This window comes from Megalopta genalis, chromosome 3 (assembly GCF_051020955.1).
Source record: "Megalopta genalis isolate 19385.01 chromosome 3, iyMegGena1_principal, whole genome shotgun sequence".
In the NCBI taxonomy this organism is placed as follows: domain Eukaryota; kingdom Metazoa; phylum Arthropoda; class Insecta; order Hymenoptera; family Halictidae; genus Megalopta; species Megalopta genalis.
In genome coordinates this window covers 32,447,237-32,467,563 of record NC_135015.1, presented here as the reverse complement: position 1 = coordinate 32,467,563, position 20,327 = coordinate 32,447,237, and the positions used below count along the sequence as shown (strand labels likewise).

Sequence of the window (20,327 nt, the reverse complement as noted above, 5' to 3'; positions counted from 1 at the left end):
TATTCGACGGTACGTAAAATGATTTCATGCGTTCACGACGATACCGAATATGCGAAATACAAAATTGTAAAGGCGCTGTTAATTAACAATATATATGTATGTATTATATGCCACGTTGTGTTGTTTTCATAAACCGCGACCAACGCGTTCTTGTGACAATGACCAGATCGGATTTGTTTCAACTTCATACGATTTTCGATTGTAATACGTTGCTTGATTGGAGAAGTTTCCCTAAAAAAAGTTCTCTTTATAAATGAGTGGAATTACGAATCAGTCATTTCGGCTGGTTCGGTAGTTCCAATGCTGAAAGAAGAAACATCTTTTCGAATCGACGTGTACAATTTTAATTCGCCCAGAAAGTCCACGGTCTGGCAAGGATTAACAGTATCGTGCATTATTTTACGGAAAATCGGACGACGTTCTGGCACTTCAAAAATTTACACGTACCGCGAATGTACGAAGATCCGCAGCCGAGATATCGCGAATATTACATCGAACGAAGTCACCGTAAGCTTCGCACCGCGAAGTGCCGGCGTAAAAAATTCATATTCGCAGGTTTATTCATTAGCGAGACCCCTGTGTTCGCAGCTCGGCGAGCTCGCTAAACCAGAAAGAAACCACGAAGCTGGCCGGTGTTTCTTGGACGCTTTTTTAAATCGAGAGAATTTGCAGACTGTCCGGTTACGTCGAACGTGAGGCAAACTTCGAGGCAACATTATTTTCGCAAGTCCGACGACGGGGGAACGCCGAAAGTTCGGATTGAAATTGCACGGTTTAAAGGCGGCAATTTACGGCGTTAATGGAAAAATTTCGCAAGCCCCCCTCCCCCGCTCTCTGCCCGGAATCGTCCCTTTGCCGGTGCCCGTTCCGCTACGGTGCCGTTCTAGCCGGATCCCCGTGCATTAAGGAATCAGGTCCAGTGGGTCGGAAAGAAGATAAAATTCCGTGGATGTCCGTCCGCCTCGTTAGATCGGAACGACGCAATTAACAACGCGGATCCGATCGATACCGTCGCCGGTATTATCCCATTCGGTCTGATCAGTTGAATTTTACCGCGACGGGCATTGTTCTCGCCCGTTTCCCGCCCGATATTAAAGGGGAATACAAACACCGGCCAATTGGCTAGCCCAGTTTCCCAACTTGTCCCCCGTCTCCACGCCGTCTCCGGAAACTTCGGACCCGTTATCATCCCTACTCCCGCGCTTCCATTCTGTATTGACGATTCCAGTTACCACCTAGTACAATTCAGATCCGCGGGGCCGATAAACGGGCGCGATCGAGCGATTCCCGTTGCCGACTTGGCCGGCCAGATGTTCAAAAGAATACCGAATGAATACTCGGGATACCGTTTCGTCGGCCGCTCCGAAAGCGTATAGATTAATTTCGGACGAGAGCTACACGCCGCTCCCACGGATCTTCGAATTTGTTTTTATTAACCCCGCCGGATTCTCTCTGAAACGCTGCCAAAAACTGCTCCCGCGGCTGGAACCGCCTTCTGGATAAAATCGAGCTTGTAAGGTCCGTTGTGTCTATTTGTACGATTTACGCGGACCCCTGTGAACACCGGCGAAATTGTTGACTTGATTGGAAACGTTTATTCTATCGGGTTTCTAACATTCACCGTGAACGTTCGTGTTTCATTTCGAATTCTAAGTTGTGCCGATTGACACGGTGCATCGGTGTGTTTCACGATAAATTTTGTTTAACCCTAGAAAGATAACCATATGACAACGTACGTAAAAGATAACCATACGCTTCAGAGGCGCATGCTTTTCTAAGGCGTCAATTTTATACTAACAATGGATATTTATTTAAGTTAATCTAGTCATTTTAAAGGTTTGGCATTATTGTAAAAATAAAATGCATTTATATTATATTTTTTTATATTTTAAGTAATTTTAAACTTAAATCACTAGACCTCTATGAAAAATTAACAAAAATCAACAGTCTTCGCAGGCGCCTCTGCGACGTAGGTTATCTTTCTCGGGTTAAACAATTCGTGTTACGACGAACACGGTTGCTGTGTGCTGCGTTACTTTGTCTTATTAATGGTAGTTTAATAATAGACAGAGTCAGTTACTGTGAAAAAAGCGCGAGAACGAATATTCAATATTTATAAAGAAATTCATTTGATCGGGGAGTTCGGACGGTAAATAAAATAGTTGTAAACGATATTGATATTGAAGAATATGTTTACCGGTGTTAAATAAACGATATTTGATTCATTCGAGCCGTTGAATTTCATAAAAACCATGGCGAGACCGTATTAAAGTTAGTTGATTTTCAAATTGTTGTAACCTTATAATTGTTGATGATATTTTTATGAACGTTATGTCGTTGGAAAGCTGGAAGCCTCTTCTGCGAAATGGCGTTTAGCTCATTTCGATAGCACGATCGGTTCCCGAGATATCGTCGTGAATAGACGACGGTAATTTTTTGAGCTTTGACTATCTCTGTCTCGCTCGCACACGTGTCCTAACGTTGCGATAGTTGCGGCAGGTCAATTTCTACTATTTACTACGCGTTCCAGGAATTTCTCGTGAATGGGATCCCCCACCGATACACAATACGCGAAAACTTCGAACGCTCGTATCTCGGTAACGGATTGTACTATCTGGATAGAGAAAAATTCGTCGGAGTCAACGTTTCGTCGGCAATCTTCTGGCTGCATCTACAATAACAATTTCTTTGTCTTTACAAGAGTTGTATATTCTGGCTCAGACACTATTGACATTAGACAAAATTTGTTTCTGGGAACATAAACTGGCTCTCGAACCGTGCAAGCCAGCGGCCATAACTTCTTAAAAATTTAAATACACAACTAGTTCTTTCGTCTCCATACCTCTGCTGCAGCAGTAATACAATAAGAATTACTATTTCTGTTGTCATAGGATTGAAATTAGATGAGAAATAATTATCGTATAATATTCAAAATATTTTCCCGACTCTTGGATCATTATAACGAATAAATCCGGATCATTATATTTTATTCATTCATGTTACAACTACGAGAAAAATCCTAGATCATCGTCAGTCGCTTTGATTCAACGAAGCGTATTATATTAATAAATTAACGCGTCGAAGAAGCACCTCGAATTCAACGCGGCCACTGAAAATTTAACAATCTGACAACATTGAAAATATATAAAGCTGAACAACAGCGAAAACTGCGAGGGGGTGAACCGACCCGTTAACAGTGACATTCATCATCAGCGACTACGTCGTTGTCTTCTTCGTTGCGAGGAATAAAAAATGTTCGCGGCGAGGGTTGACCGAGAAGGAAAATCGCGGATCCCCGGCCGGTTGGAAACAGTGTTTGAAATGATACGAAGCATCCTGAGCCCATTACTGAACGCGGATAAACGAGCTACCTGCTGAATCATTAAAAGCCCCGGCTGGAATTCTTTCCTGTTCTCTTTCCTCGCCGGCGCGGCGCGGAGGCAAGGGGGTCCGGGGGAATTCTTTTACCATGAATTCATCCTGTTAACGGGGCCACGTAAACCGTGCGCCTCCGAGTCTCCCTTTATTAGCACTGTTTGCCGAGTTAATAGAACGCGGCTGGATGGGCGTGGTTTGATTAGCTGCTACGACAGGGAACGGCTTCTCTTTTGACACTACGACCGACCGGGTTTCGGTCCGGCGCAGAATAATTTCTTTATCGAGCCGACGGTGTGCGTGGTACCTTCTACAGGGTGTTCGACAACTTCTCTGTGCCTCTGGGAAATTTTTCAAATATTCGAGATGTCACGGGAGATCTACAGTAACCTCTGCGATCGTTCTTCGAATTAAATTGCACTAATGCGAGAGATATTGAGAGACGAATCGCTGCTCTAATCAAATACCGAGACATCTTTACATAATGGAGATTTAAAAAAAAGGCATTTCAAGCTTTATTTTTTCTCAATTATTACTTTGTTATCTTCTTTTATTTTGTCTTACACATTTAGAGACACGTCCGCATCGCATTGTCCAGATATTTGGTGCGAAATGGAATATCTCCGAATCACGCTCTTTTTTTCAAATGTCTCTGTATTGAATTAAAACAGCGAAATGTGACAGATCGATTCGAAATATACAGGATGTCCCAAAAATGTCTCGCAATCCGAAAGTAGAGGATTCCTGAGGTCATTTGAAGCAACTGTTTCCTTAGCGAAAATGCAATCCTCGGCTTCGTTTACGAGTTATTAACGAAAAACAGTGACCAATCAGAGGCGAGACGGCCGAGCCAATGAGCGGAACTGGGCCTCGTGCGCTCGTTCGCTGGGCCGTCTTACGCCAGCCGAACTCGCCTCTGATTGGTCAGCGTTTTTCGTTAATAACTCGTAAACGAAGCCTCGGAGAAAATTTTCGCAAAGGAGAAAGTTGCTTTAAATGACCTCAGGAACCTCCCATTTCCGGATTGCGAGACATTTTCAGGACACCGCTGTATGTACAACGCACAGTAACGTTTTAGAAATTCAAAGGAAGGATATAAGAATGGCGCGACCGCGATTGTCACCGAGAATTAATACACTCTGTTGGAACAGAGACGATCTCATTGTTGCGGTAATGTTATATAGGACGTCGCGTAGGATAGCAACGTGTACTCACGGTGTCCTCGAGGTGGTGATTCCCCGGTGATGGACGCGATGCGGGGCGTGTCCTCATTGATCTCGATGTCGGCTGTTTTCCGGTAGACGTCAGCGATGTTGACGGTGCAACGCAAGTGCAGCCGGCCGTTCTTGAACATGTCGCTCGACACCTTGAACTCTATGGTCGACTTCGAGACCACGGAATCGTCGGCTTGGGGGATCTTCAAGTATCTGGGACTGTACAGCATGCTGTCGTTCGCGATCTGCGGCAGAAAAAAAACGAGATCGAAATTCGTACGATCGAGGGTTTTAAAGGGGACAACTCGGCAGCTCTGGGGAACGGAGTTTCCGACGGAAACGATTTAAAGTAAGCACGACGCTCGCCTCTATTTAATTTCAAGCCGTTGTTTCGCCCGAGCATTTTTCTCGCGATTCCATTTAACGAGACGGATAACGCCGACAAATGGCTAATAAATTGACGCGGCTGGGAGAGAGCCGGGGACCCGGTTCTCCTCTCTCTCTTCCTCTCCCTTCGCAGGAGAAACTTCCGCGCGAGATTTAGCCGCGAATTACTTTCGCCGGCGCGGCGGAATATTCGGCCGTTAATAATGCAAGAAAACAAGCGTGCACCTCAAATAAATATTTAGCGAGCTGAAAATGGAACAGATTAATTCTGAAGCGGGGGCGTGTTGTATGTATCACGGGGAACAAGTATGTAGAAAGCATGAATTATTAAGCCACGGTTGTACGAACGCGGAATGCCTGTTGTTTCGGGGTTGTAACACAGCCGCCTCCGCCACGCTGTGCGTTCGCACAACGCGGCGAAGATTATCTCTTCTTGAAAACATTAATTTCGCGTCGGCGAACGGCGAACGATTTAACGCGACGAATCGCCGCGATTCGATTCGATTCGATTCGATTCCGTTCGAATCGCCAGGCGGATATACTTGCTCAAGCTTTTTCCATATCTCTTCTGTCCTCCTCCTTCCATTGATCATCATTTTATCGGAACAACTCCGCCGTTCCTATAGTCGAGCGGAAAGTGATTCGAAATGTTTTCTTACTTTTCGATATGCAAAGCACGATTTCTCACTTTTTTATTGTAATATAGAATTGAAATTAATTTCGCGGGCCGGCTCTGTGCACGGTGTACGATCAAGCTGGTATTTTATTAGGTAAGAATGAACGCGTTTTCTTATTGTGTGTGTGTGTGTGTGTGTGTGTGTGTGTGTGTGTGTGTGTGTGTGCGTGCGTGCGTGCGTGCGTGTGTGTGTGGCTTATTATTAGACTGCGGAAGTTTATGCGCCGACGATATGCAGTGAATACGCGGACTATATATGCACGAATATGCAAACTGTGCGCACGAACGTGCAAACTGTATGCAAGATATATACGAAGTATACGCAGCATGGATTTGGTACGTGTGCACTCGCGCGCGGATACTAAAAAGCTCGTAAAAAAATCTGTTCAATCGATGTATTTAATATTGTATAAAACGTGTGGTAACATAAGTAACGCGCATGTTCAAAAAAACAGCTCGCAAATGTATCTTTACAATCTGAATGATCGTCAATTCGTCCCGTCATTTCGACGAGTTCCGTAAACCAACGTTAATAGTTCTTTCACCTTAATCAGAACGTTTAGTACGACCAGATGATTACTTTAGATCGTGACTTATCTTAACGTTTCGACTGTTTTAGTCTTCAGACTGTCTCCAAGTCCAAGATTAAGTCTGCTCGTTCATTCAAAATATCGCTGCATTGCCCTACGTAACAAAGGCTTCTCCCGTCGGAAATAATTAAACAAAGGCACATAAACAAATAAAGGATAAGAGAATGGTTTCCGTACAAGAGCCGCGTCCGAGACACAGGAGTTGCATTTTGGAGGAACATAATTTACCGGGCAATCTGGCGCGGGCGAACGGGTCTCGCGTCACCGTTAAACGAATATCTCGGCGAAGCCAGCAATCCGGCATTATTAGGTTACTTCGTCGGCGCTTTTAACAGTGGCCTGGACAAATACTCGGATCGATCCGGGTCCCCTCGGCTCAGACACGCCGTAGTCAATTCAATTTCGCGGTCCCATCGAAGGTGAGATTTTCCTGGGTAAACCGTGGCTGCTTTCTCCGGCAGATATTACGCAGTTTCGTTGCTCTTAACGTAAATGAACGACCGTAGAAGAGATAGAGAGAGTGAGAGAGAGAGGGAGAAAAAAGAGAGAGAAAGAGAGAGAGATGCCGGTGGCCTGGCTTCGCTCCCGTTTTTCCCTCGCCTTTATTCTTCATCATCATCTTCTTCTTCTTCCTCCTTTTCTTCCGCGCCGCTCGAGGAGAAAGACACGGGTGACCAAGAGAGGAGAGACCGAGAGAGAGAGAGAGAGAGAGAGAGAGAGAGAAGGACCGGCTGGGTTACAAGAGTCGCTCGGCGTTATTACTTCGGGGAACAAACGAGGCCGTGCATTAAGTCTCGCGGACTTGCGATGACGCGGGGCTGCGCCGCGTGTTCATAAAGCATAATGCATAAAGCTTGCCGGTGTCGCGCGCCCTGCATCCTGGCGATGCGCGTTGCAACCGTGCACACCCCGTGCACTCGCGTGCTACCGCCTAGCCGGGGTCGGAGGATTTGTCCGACGGGTTTCTAGGTGATCCGACCACACCTCGACGATCCTATAACGGACACTCCGATGCTCCGTTAGCGGTTCTTTGTCGGATCACGTTGGATTCAACGGATCCGATGCCTCCTCCTCGGAAAGTCTGCTCTCGCTTCTCACAGATTTGTTCGCGATCGGAGAAATTCGAGCAGGCCAGACGTTCTTGTATTTCCATTCAGGTAGGTTATCTTACGTCATTTTCATTCGACCGGCAGGCTGCTTTTTTATCTTAACGGAGCTGCCTCGAGCGTGCAGTCGAAGTACGAATATTTTTCGACGATTTCTTTATGTAATGAAACATCGATGAAGCGTCTCGTCACTTTTCTTGCGTGCTCTTTGACGTTTCGAGGTGCGCAAATTTTGTCCTCGTTACGTTTTATCGACGTTTACTTAAACACGATCGACGGTGGATTTTCCTTAATCATTCATTTCTTTAATTGTTTCAATAGACGTCGATAAAATGTGACGAGAAATATATACACAGTAATGTCTCCCTAATTGACGCTCGAATTGTCCACAAAAATGGACAATTTGGGAAGAGGAGATGCGATTGTTCAAGCCTTTTGGCTTGTTTTTATAGTTACCGATTGTCAATAACTATAAAAACGAGCCAAAAGGCTCGAATAATTGTATCTTTTCTTCCCGAATTGTCCATTTTTGTGGACAATCCGAGCGTCAATTAGGGAGACATTACTGTATGTGTCTTCAAATTGTCGATGAATATGTATGGAAAGCGACGAAAAGTTTCGTTGACATTTTATGTTATAAAAAAATTAGCGAAGGTCATCTTAATCTTAATGATACAATCGAGGCTTTCTCCTTTGAACCCTCGCACTACGATTTCATTTATATCTACGCGTTGATTAACACTTCTTCGTATTTAATAATTTTCCTGATAGAACCGACCAATCTTTGTTTCTCGTACGTCTTCGTTTACTTTCATTTCCAGACTTTGATAACATTCATATTTAATAGATTTTTCGCGTGAACTGTTCGTCACGAGACCGACACGTTGCGGCAACGCAAACGTTTAATATGGAAGAAAAAGAGCACGGCTGAAATGTAAGCAGCTGCGACGGGCTCGGAGAGCTTCGTAGATCGTTCGCCGTGTAACTTAAGAAAAATCCTTGGTCCGTCATGGGGCGACACCCCCGTCAGCTTTCGTTTTGTCGGGGAAGAACGTGGCCCATATTCCTGGCCGTTGAGTAGAAGGAATTTTGTATGAAGCGGTACGTTACCAGGACGTTAGGAGATAAACGACGGCGACAGGAATTTTCGAGAAATCTTGCAGAATTTACGTTAGCGTGGAATTTCGCGGGGACGCAAAACACTCATAAAGCCTGCAATATGACAAACTGGAAGTATAGCTTCCTTGTAGCGAAATTTTCTCCGGAATTATTCGCGTGTAAACCGTCGTTACGACAAATTGTCCTGGAAAGTTCCTTGCGGCTCGATTTATCGTCCCCCCGCGGGCGTTTATGTTTTCTAAATCACTCGGAACGCCGCCGTGGAATGTTCGAACGTTGAATTCTCGTCGGAAATGATCGTTTCTCGACCGTGCCTTAATTTCGCATACTCTCAGATTGTTGTAACGTACTCCTCGAGGCACAGATCGTCGTGCATCGAACCGTCGATCAGGATTTTTCTAATTTTCCGCGAGGCGTTAAATTTCTAGAAAGTTGAACGAATCTACCATAAAGCGTAATCTCTTTGGCTTCGATACGAGCCGTAAAGGGTTTAAAAAATCCTCCCGGAAGTTCTGTTAAAATCGATCCGAAATAACACCCTCGAAATCGACTCGCGTGGCCCTGTGCCATCGACGTGGATTTATCCGTTTCTCGCCGCGACTCCAAATTTTCCAGCAAACTCGAATGAACCCACCTTAAAGTACGATCTTCCAGCTTTCCAGCAAGCCGTAAAAAGTTCGTGAATTCCTCGTGAAGACGATTGAAAAATCGCAAGGAACTTGTCCCGTCTAATGCGAGTTCACCGCTGCTCCGAACGAAAATGATTTCGAAGGGATGACCTTTACGTCGTGTTCCAGTCGAACCGGAGAGACAGCAAGAGTTCGGCGAGTGGCTAAAAAATTCAGAGCTCGCGATCCGCCGGGGCCCGAGGGAGGAGCCGCTCGAGCGGAAAACGCGTCGGTCCGCGGAACGACAGTTGCGTTTGCTCGGGAAATGACGCGGCGTGGCCCTATCGGTTTTCCGTCCGGCGCTGAGAGGAATAAGGCTCTAACGAGCGATGTTTTCGTGGCCCGGATTCGCGACAGCGTCCCGACAAATCCGTGACAGGGACACCTCTATAATACCTTAACCCGATGACCGGTGGCCCCGACGCTGACGTGGCGGTGAAACGAGACGCGGGAGGAAGGAAAAGAGAGAGAGAGAGAGAGAGAGAGAGAGAGAAAGAGAGGAACAGAGGAAGGGACAGAAGAAGAAAGAAATAAAGAATGAAAGGGAGAAAGAGACAAAGAGACAAAGAGACAAAGAGAGAAAGAGAGAGAGAGAGAGAGAGAAAGAGAGGAACAGAGGAAGGGACAGAAAAAGAAAGAAATGAAGAAAGAAAGCGAGAAAGAAAGCGAAAAAGAAAGGAAGAAAGAGAGAGAGAGAGAGAGAGAAAGAGAGGAACAGAGGAAGGGACAGAAAAAGAAAGAAATGAAGAAAGAAAGCGAGAAAGAAAGGAAGAAAGAGAGAGAGAGAGTGAGAAAGAGAGGAGCAGAGGAAGGGACAGAAAAAAAAAGAAAGAAAGAAAGAAAGCGAGAAAGAAAGGAAGAAAGAGAGAGAGAGAAAGAGAGGAACAGAGGAAGAGACAAAAAGAGAAAGAAATAAAGAAAGAAAGCGAGAAAGAGAGAGAGAGAGAGAAAGAGAGAAAAAGAGAGAGAAAGAGAGAAAGCTCTGGCGTTGAACGGGCCCGACCTTGAATTTATGAGGCTCGCACCAAGCGAGATTTGTCGGATACATTCGTCGATGTTTCACCAGCCGAGGCGAGAGAAGGCGTTCGCAGGCGAGAGCGAGCGAGCGAGCGAGCCGGAAGAATCGCCGGCGAGAAAATACGAGCGAGGACTTGATTCCGGATTTCTGAAGCGGCGATCCTTTTGGCAGAGGATCAACCGACGCACAGTGGCGGTGGGAACACCACAAATCTGGCATAAATTATATAGCTTTGTCCTTTTGGCAAATTACGATCGAAGCATGCCGGTACAAATCGATAGTAAAATGGACGGAAGTAATCGAATTCATCCTTATCGATGTAACTAATTCACTTGCATGATACTGTTCATAAACTTATATCGAATAACTAAACTGCGGATTTTTATGCAATAAATTTATATCTAATAACTAGATCTTTACGAATCTTTACGCAAAATAGAAATTTTCAAAGACAACTGCAAGAAACAGGAATTAAATATAAATAAACAGTTTCTTTTAACGATATCGAGAAGTTAAATGTAGCGCAATAAAGTCATTAAATTCTTCTATTGTCTTTACAGTTTTACATTTCGTCTACTCATTTTTTCCATAAATGCATAAAGATCCGCAGTCTACTAATAACGTTTGTAATTATAAATATTTGCATTACAACTGCAGAAGTTTATTACGTTCCAGTTCGTCCCCGACGAAGAGAAATCCTCGGACTACTTCCTTCCGCCATTATCTTCGGCGAAGATAGCATTTCTCGCGAACTCGCAACAAACCAAGAAACCTCGAAAATTGATCCAAACGAATATTCTCTCTCCGCGTTATTTAAAAAATCATTTATTTCCACGGCGCGGCTTCAATTATTCAATCGTTCGTCCCGGTATTCCATTTCCTGTTTCAATTATCGTGAATAGTATTGCCGGTCTTTGCGCGAATCTTTTCTCTTTTTAAGCCTGATGAAAACGGGAATTAATTGGAAGCCTTTCCAGCTTGACAAACCGCGTTGCTTCGTAGAGAGAAATATTGAGTTTGTGTAACTCTGATGGAAAGCTGCATTCTGCTGGCCGCCGGTAAATTGGTAGAGTAACTGTTCCATGCTTCGGTCAAATTACATCACTTTAAAATACACCGTCGCGGATTCCGGTGAGACGCGGGAGAGAACGGAGAAATCCTTCGACGCGCACTGTTATCAGCGCGCAACAATACAGTTTCTCCGGAAAAATGTCTAAAACTTTCCCGCACGTTTTACGATTAACAATTATTTTCTAATAAACTTGTTCTGCGAGATACGTGGAATGATCGTGACTGATCTATCACGCCACTTGTCACTGGACAGCGAATCGTTGTGCAAAATAAAAATTGTCAGCCTCGATGGAAACGATAAGAAGTCGAAAAAAGATATATATTTCATCTGTTCATAAATTTAGTAAGTTGCAAAGAATATACAGGATATCCCATAATTATGTTAACACTCAGCGAAAATGCAATCCGAGGCATCGTTCACGCGAGTTATTAACGAAAAACACTGACCAATGAGAGGCGAGCTCGTCTGTCGCGAGGCGGTCCAGCCAATGAGCCCACGAACCCTAGTTCCGCTCATTAGCTCGGCCGCCTCGCGCCAGCCGAGCTCGCGTCCCATTGGTCACTGTTTTCCCTCAATAACTCGTAAACGAAGCCGCGGATCGCATTTTCGCAAAGGAAAAAGTTACTCCAAATAATCTCAGGAATCACCCCATTCCGGTTGCTAACATAATTGCGAGACACCCTGAACAACAGTACCCTTAAAATCATCAACTCATTGTCTCTCTCCCATTGTCCCGTGTTTCTCTACTTTTCTCACGAATCCGCATCGAATTCGCTCTGTCAAACGAAATGGAAATATCGGCAGCAGCTCTCATAGGCATGCTATATATATATATATATAAATAGTATGTAATATATAGTAGTAATATATAGTAATATATAGTAGTAATATATATAGTAGTAAATAATATATATGTTACCGTGAATGACCGAAATTGGAGAATGTCGACTTTCACCGGTGAATGTCAACAGATACCAAATACGTCGGTGAAAGATCGAATATTTCATTACATTGTTGTACATACGGACCCTCTCCGGTGTGTGTCGACAATCACAGATATGCTCTGGTGGAGGTCCAAAACCTGTCATTACAAAAGGAAGTGTTCCACAAATAAATGCAGTTGTAAAAGCAAGGGACTCTTGTGCAATTCAAAGTGTCATAACAGTTTAAGTTGTTGCAATAAACAAGATTTGAATCACATAAGTAAGTAATTTTTTTATTACTATTATTTTCTTTTCTCATGTAGAATGTACCGTGTATTTTAAATTCTTGGTCATTCCTTTCAGAAAGAGAGGCGAAAAAGTTACGTCACCCTTGTGGCGTTTTATAGCGACTGAATTACGGAGAAGAAAATATAAATCTCCAACATGTTCAACATTCACCATTAGTGCATGGTGAATGTCAACATTTACCGGTGTAAGTCAGAAATAAGGGTATTTAGCAAATATTTCGGACATACACCAAGCGACTATGTGAATGTTGACATTCACCGGTGAAAGTCGACATTCTCCAGATTTCGGTGTTTCACTGTAACATATATAATAAATATCGGCACGCTCTCACAGCTTTCGTCGTGACGTCAACGTGAACATGCTACATTAGAGGGAACGATGTCCGATGATAAACATCGATACAAATCGAGAACCGTCCCCGAGTGCTCCGGTGCTGGGGAACTTTTCGTATCCTTTCGAAAGAGTCGCAGTTTCCTTAGCGGGCCCGTCGACCGGCAACAAGGCGAGCATGCTAGCGAGCGTGTGTGGGTGGAGCTGCGGAGAACATTAAGAGAAAGTTGTCGACAATGGCCAGGTTAGCTCCGGGTCCTCTCCGGGGAGGTAACGGGGTGACACGCATCAGAGTCCGTTACTGCGGGATCCGGGAACCGAAAATGGCAGGGTGAAATTGCTGGCTCGGTGCACTTTCCAGCGGCCATTGTTGCAGGCGTGGAGCGGAGCAGAGCTGAGCTGAGCTGAGCTGAGCAGAACAGAGCAGAGCAGAGCAGAGCAGAGCTGAGCAGAGCGGAGCAGAGCAAAGCGGCGCGCGTGGTCGAGGCTAGACACGCGAATTTTCAGTTACGCTCGAGACGCATACCACCGTTTCCAGCTCTGCTCTCGTGCTAGAAACTAAATCGCCTCTCTCTCTCTCTCTCACTCTCTCTGTCTGTCTGTCTCTCTTTCCCTCTCGAAACCCCCACCAGGATCCCGAGCGCCGCTTTCCAACTCGTCTCTGACACGCGTTAATTATAACCGATCCGTGCCCATAAAGCGACCGAATTTATTTTCCGGTCGTCGAGCATGGCGAAATTATTTCGTCAAATAAATCTCTGCTCTTTATCGCGCTTACCACCGGGTCGAACCATCGACGCGGAAACGCGCTGTCCGTGGTAACGTCGAAGAGCGCCGCGATAATCGGCACGGCGCGGTTCGATATCACGAAATCGACGAGTCCGCTCGAATTCGGAAACGTTCTCCAATCTTCTGCGAGAATCGGACGAAGGGGAAAAAGTAAGTTTCCGGCGAGCACGCGGCTACGATTATGCCGCGCGGAGGATCTCAAATATTTGCGGAATAGGATCGGAAAAATTGCCGGGAAAGATCAGCGAAACTCCTCGAAGCATTTTCTAATTTTCCGTAACGAGAGCGGATTTCTGATCGCCGCGGCCGGGCACGTTTCTCGCGGCTCGCGCGCGAACCAACCTCGCGGGATTGGCATTGAAATAACAGTCGTTGGCGAGCAGGAGTTCTCTCCTTGGAAAGTTCCAGCACGGGACTGTTTTAACAGTCGTCGTCGGCCTCTCTTTTACGGCTTTACTTGCAACCCGGCGAAGGACGACCCCGTTGCGTTACATGACAGACGTGCTATGTGACAAGAAAGCGTCCGGCTTTCGGTTGAAAAAGGAGGAACGTAAGAGGGAGTTATGTCAGCAAGCTATTAACCAGGAACGTGTTCTTAGCAGTGTTCAAGTTCCGTGGAAACTTCGCAATTGGAGGACTCGGAAATCCTGCGAAACGTTGCCCGAGGCTTAAATGGACCGCGATGTCGTGAAGGAAACGGCGCCGTCGTTATTTTCTCGACGACCCTCCACGCTTTTCCATTTTCAGCTCGGATTCCCGTCGACTGGCCTTCGAAATCCCGCCGATAGCCCCCCCGGATCCCTTCCGAGCCCATCGCATCACCGGAAACTGAAGCGTCGTTCGACGAGTTCGATTCGCCGGCGAAACTTTCGCGAAAATGCCGCGTTTCGAATGTCGTCGGACTCGCGGAGATTGCGCTACGAAAACGATGACCTTTCCGGTGTCCGTCTAAATCTGGCAATTCTTTTTTTAAATTATTCTACCGCGAACGTTGGTTTAAATGTTCCGCGACGTATATGAAACGATAGCTGTGCTCGTCGGAAAATTAGTCTCCGCTTCGATTTGTTTCTTTGCCCGGAAAAAAACAAATCTCTTTCCATTGGAAAATCTCGAGAAAAATGCTCCTGGCAATTTCTTCGGACCACTCGTTCTACACTGAAAAATATTTTGACACCCTGTGGCGCGTCTCTATGACACCTCTGTCAATCAGAAATTTACGTCAACGTTCTATCTTTCTCGTCTTTCCTTTCAAAGTATTTGAACCCTTTCGGTGCAACGATGCTAATCTCGTGTCACGCGATATCGCGCGACATTCGAGCAGCGTGTGTCCGCATATTTTTATTGTTTCGAATCTGTTGATAACAGATCAGGATTCATGATCATATCTATATCGTCGCGCGTGGACAGCTTTCGCGTAATTATCTCGCCCGCGATTTCACGCGATTCCATCTGACGCGACTTTTGATACGTTCCCAGCGTTATTGTTTCCAAAGTAGGTGCTAACTCTCTCTCTCTCTCTCTCTCTCTCTTTTTCTCAGTGTCTCCGTGCTCTTCAGACAAATGGTATATGGATTTTTATTCGGCTGGGACTGCTTAATTTCCCGGAACATCCGGGTCTGCCTGGCGAGACATATGAAACGCTACAATATGGAGATTCGTCCATTTGTTCCCGGTGATATCGAGCACCGAGCCGGAAAAGAGAGAGGAGGAGAGCGAGAGAAAGAGAGAGAGAAAAGAAGGAAATGGAAGGTAACGAACGGAAGCAATCGGCGTTCCTTCGATCCGGTTGGGGGCCGATGTTTTCGCCGATCGAAAACATATAACTCACCGGGAGCAACGCGGCCCGGCCATTGTAACCAGTTAAATGCGCCGGACGGCGGCGGCGGCGTGCACCGATTTAACGGAATAATTTGGTTGATTTAACAAATACCACGGAATAACGATTTATTTGCATACGAGGCTTGCAACCGGGCTGCTCTTTCCCCGTCTCCCCGTCTCTCTGTTTCTCTCTTCCCTCGTCTCTCCGTCTCTCTGTTTCTCTCTCTCTCTCTCTCACTCTGTCTCTCTCTCTCTCTCTCTCTCTCTGTCTCTCTCGCTTCTCCCGCCGAGCCGCGGCTGCGAATCTGCGCCGAGCGACGCGGATATATCTCGATGGATCACGATAAATTTAATTCCCGTTGGTGCGCCGCGCCGCGCCGCTCCCTGCCCGAAACCTCGATCCGAGCTGTCGCTGAAATGTGAAATAACTAGTTACAGTACCGCGGGCTGATTGAAAAACAAAACCGGGATTCTCGCGCGCCGCGTCGAACACTTTGCAGCGAGCCAGTGCTCGATCGAATCGCACTATTATTTGCTTACGTTCGATCCGACGCGGAATGACAGGAACACTTCTGTTTTCACGACGATTAATTGCGAAGCTGCTGCAGATTTTTTTTCGACGGAGCACCGTAAATTTTATTCGCGTTCGACAGCGATCTTATCGCACGTAGACGATTTAATAGATATATAATAAATGAAAATAAATAAATAAATGTAATAAATATGTTATATAAATATTATATAATTTTTTATTATATAAATTTATTAGAAATATTATAATAAATAAATATATTAAATAAATTTAATATATATATATATATATATAATAATATATATATATAATGGATATCTTCTGTATTTGCTGCGATAAATGAGTCTGTTGCGGCTAAGAATTCAATTTTAATTATTCCAGTAGAATACGTTCGCCTTAGTCAGCATTAGCCAACCTTAGCCAGCCTTAGCCAGCCAGTCTCAGCAGTTCAGAATATCCTGAAGATATTGTGTAAATGTTTTCTAAAGGATGAGCATCATTATCAATATTAGCTTTTGTTGTTTATCGTAAAAATCGCTGTTTATCCGTACATATAAATAAATTGGAAATTATTCCAGGAGAAATTTAACGGGGCAAATATCTGTTGCTGTAAACGAATCGATTGTGTTAACCAATTTTCTCGTGGACCTTCTGTTTTATTTATTTTTTCTTTGCTCGTTGTTCTGTTTTCTTTGTTTCTTTATTATTTTCTTTGTCAATGTATTAGCTCGTTGCAGTCTCAGTTAAAAAATCCAGTCTAAATCCGAAATAGTTTTCGATGACTTATAGTGCAATCATTATACGATTTATTAGTGCAATTTATCCATATGGAATTAAGTCTGTATAATAGTTATACTTTTATCAGACCCTGCGGCTCGATTTATATAACTATTATACAGACTTAATTCCATATGGATAAATTGCACTAATAAATCGTATCAAGATTACACTATAAGTCATCGAAAACTATTTCGGATTTAGACTGGATTTTTTAACTGAGACTGCTGACAATCCGTAACTATAAAATCAAACCGCAAGGCTCGAATAATCCCAAATTGTCCATTTTTGTGGACAATTTGAGCGTCAATTAGTGCGACATTGCTGTATACCGTAATTATGAAAATACACGGTTTAACGTGTGCCCGGTGAAAAAAAAGCATTCGAGCGAACAGTATCGGAGGCAGTCGGTCCGCCGTTTTTCCTCGCAGTTACCGGAATTCATAAGGAAAGTCGGTCGGAGCATATTTCACGGGAGCTTCTTAACATCGAATTACCCTCGCACGAGAGATTTGCCGGGATGATCAATGGCGGGATCGACGTTTTCGTATGCAGAGGGTGTCCCGGAGACTTCTGCCGAAATTTATTCGTTTTTCGAAGAAGTTTCGTCCCGCGATCGATCATCGTCCCATCCCCAATCCCTCTCTCTCTCTCTCTCTCTCTCTCTCATCTCTCTCTCTTTTTCTCCTTTCTCTCTCTCTCTCTCTCTCTCATCGCTCTCTCTTTTTCTCCTTTCTCTCTCTCTCTCTCTCTCTCTCTCATCCGCGTGTCAAACGACGGAAGAACACGGTTTATCGCGATCGATCCTGTCGGAATAATTTTTGAGGAAGAGCCGTCGGCCGTTTACGGAGCAAACCGTCGCGGCGCAAATGTTTACGCGTGTTTACACACGCCCCGCACAACCGCCGGAATAATTATAGCGTGCCCGAATTAATTAGGAATTATAAGCGGAACATCAAATTACCCTAATTAATTAATCCGTCACAATGGGTGGGCGAATATGTGCTGCGGCCCCGATCCGGGCCGGCGTCGCCGGCCATTAATAATTCACTCGAAATAATCGGGACGCGTTATTATTGCGGTCCACGGAAACCATTTCCATCGGTTTTATTTCGCGCGACCTATATGTACAAGAACAAGCGCTCGCTTCTGTGTATCCTATCGCATCTACCAACACACACACATATACATACGCGCGCGCGCTCACAGCCCGTATAAAATCAACAGTCGAATCGCCTCGAGAATCGAGGGTAACCCGTTCCAACGGCGGCTCGGCAGATACGCCCCCGTAGAAAATGAAGCCTGAATATATCGGAATTCGGATGGGAACAAATCGCCGGAAAATTTTTTTAGTTCTCCTATATATCCACGGGCGGCGCGCGCGCACGAGATTAGTTTGTTAAATTGGAACGCGGAGAAATGAAATTCCCGAGGAAACGGATTACCGCGGACATTACTCTAGTGGGAATTTATGGCGGTCTCACGGTCCTGATGCGCCAGAGATTATTTTGCAACTTAGCGTCCCGGGGAAAGAAATCGCCTCGCTCGCTCGCTACAGCCTCGATTATTTAAATAATTTCGCTCTTCTATCCTCGCGCCGCAGTCTTCGGCGCTGCTAGAGCTCGTTCCGGGCTTGGAATTCTCTATCCTCCGAGGAACCGTAACTAAATATAGCCGTCTCGCGTTCATTTCTAATTCTAGATCGAAGCTCGTGTCGTTTTTCCTTAACTTCGCTGCACCGGATTGCACCGTCCGACGTGATTTATTTTTCTTTTCGTTTTTGTAATATCTAGACTGTGGATTTGTATGCATTTATGGTAGAAATGCTTCGGCGACGAATCGGTAAAGATTGTTGCAGAATTTAAGAATCGTGTTTTGCATTGCGTTCTGTTGCATTGTGTTATATTGCATTGCATTCTATGGCATTGCGTTCTGTTGCATCGTGTTCTATTGCATCGCGTTCTATTGCATTGCGTTCTGTTGCATTGCGGTCTGTTGCATTGCGGTCTGTTGCATTTCGGTCTATTGCATTGCGGTCTGTTGCATTGCGTCTGTTGCATTGCGTTGTGTTACATTGCGTTGTGTTGCATTGCATTCTGTTGCATTGTGTTCTGTTGCATTGCTTTCTGTTGCATTGTGTTATATTGCATTGCATTCTATGGCATTGCGTTCTGTTGCATTGCGTTCGATGTGTTAACGTTGTTCATTGAAGAAACAGGTTTTTGTCTAACTTCTGTTTCTTACGGTTCACGTACAGTGGCCCACAGTAAGTGGGCCCACAGTAAAAGTGTTCGTACGCCTTTTCAAACGAAATCGCTATTTTATTACTAAAAAGCTAAAAAAATGTGAGATTTTTATTTTATTGTCGTTCCAAGTAATTAAGTTCAAGAGATCAGTTTCTCTTAAAATTAAGAGAAAGCTTTTTAGTCATCGTCTAGTAGACTAATCCCTCTGTCGTCTAAAAAGAATTGAAGTCATTTAGTTTTAAAAAATTTATTTTAAACGTGTACGAAAAAAAAACACTTTTGTACAAGACTCTGGGAACATTTTGCTTCGCACGAAGATCCGCAGTCTCATAATATCCAATAGGCGACTCTTGTTACCGAAAAATTCTAAAAAATTTCAATACATTCTAATATTATCTAATCTAATATCTATAATAATTTTTATAAGGCGGCGAGTGTCAACGGGGCTAATAAACATTTCTATGATGATATGTGTATGGATAAAGAAGTTTACGTAAAAATTTTTCCTAAAAGCGTTTCTTATAATATCGGAAAAAATGAAAAAAAAGAGAAAATCAGAAACCAGTGCGACTGTTTGGTAGTTCTAGTGTTAATGGTTCGAGAATCAATGGTTCATTAACACGTTCCGTGCCGAGCTTTTTTTACTCGAATCTTCGCACTTTGATATTTTACTAAAACTTGATGTATTACGTGCAATTATTAATTCTCGTACACATAACAACGTAACAAAAACTTATCAACGCCCATTCTTGCGGTGGAAATTGATTCTTCGGTTCTAAATTTCTTGTAAACAATTTGTTCAGTTCACTAAGTAAACATGCAAGCGTGTACCATCGATGATACACGTGGCACGGAACGTGTTAATGGTTCGTTAATAGTGTTGGGCGGTCCGAAAAAAAATTCGAGGGCAGAGTGGGAGTTTCGAGGAGAAAATTTATAAATAATTCGACACTTACCGGTTTCCCGTTGAGCGTCCAAGTAATGTTGCAGGCGGGCATGGAGTTGCCGGTGGTGCAGTGCGCCCGGAATACCTTGCCCACGGATATCCGTTCCTTCTGGATCTCGATGGTCGGGTCCGTTTTAGGGGCGTCTAAGGCATAATAATTACGTCGTTTAGCACCGGCGAGTACCGACACCCCGCTAACTCGACGTCTGGCTGCCGGCCAGCACAATCGAGAGAGCCCGGGGGTTGACAGAGGTGGCGACCCGGGAAACACCTGTACCATCCAGTCTCCCTTATATCCGACCGTTCTTTCGCGGATAGTCGAGCGAAACGGATCGCTCCTCGAGCCCCGGTTATTCCGAAAACAGGCGATCCGACGGTCAACAGTTATCCGAAATAGATAAACGCGACGCCGTCGGTTCATTTCATTTTTTT

General features: G+C 44.7%; 1 protein-coding gene across 1 annotated transcript in view; it reads right to left on the bottom strand.

The window, feature by feature from the left end:
- Positions 1–20,327, bottom strand: part of LOC143259211 (uncharacterized) — a 228,301-nt gene that overhangs the window by 32,269 nt on the left and 175,705 nt on the right. The window contains exons 4-5 of the mRNA XM_076520620.1: positions 19,906–20,039; positions 4,591–4,834 (exon numbers count right to left, since the gene is read on the bottom strand). Coding sequence (XP_076376735.1) covers positions 4,591–4,834; positions 19,906–20,039 — 378 coding nt within the window. The remainder of the gene's footprint in view (positions 1–4,590; positions 4,835–19,905; positions 20,040–20,327) is intronic.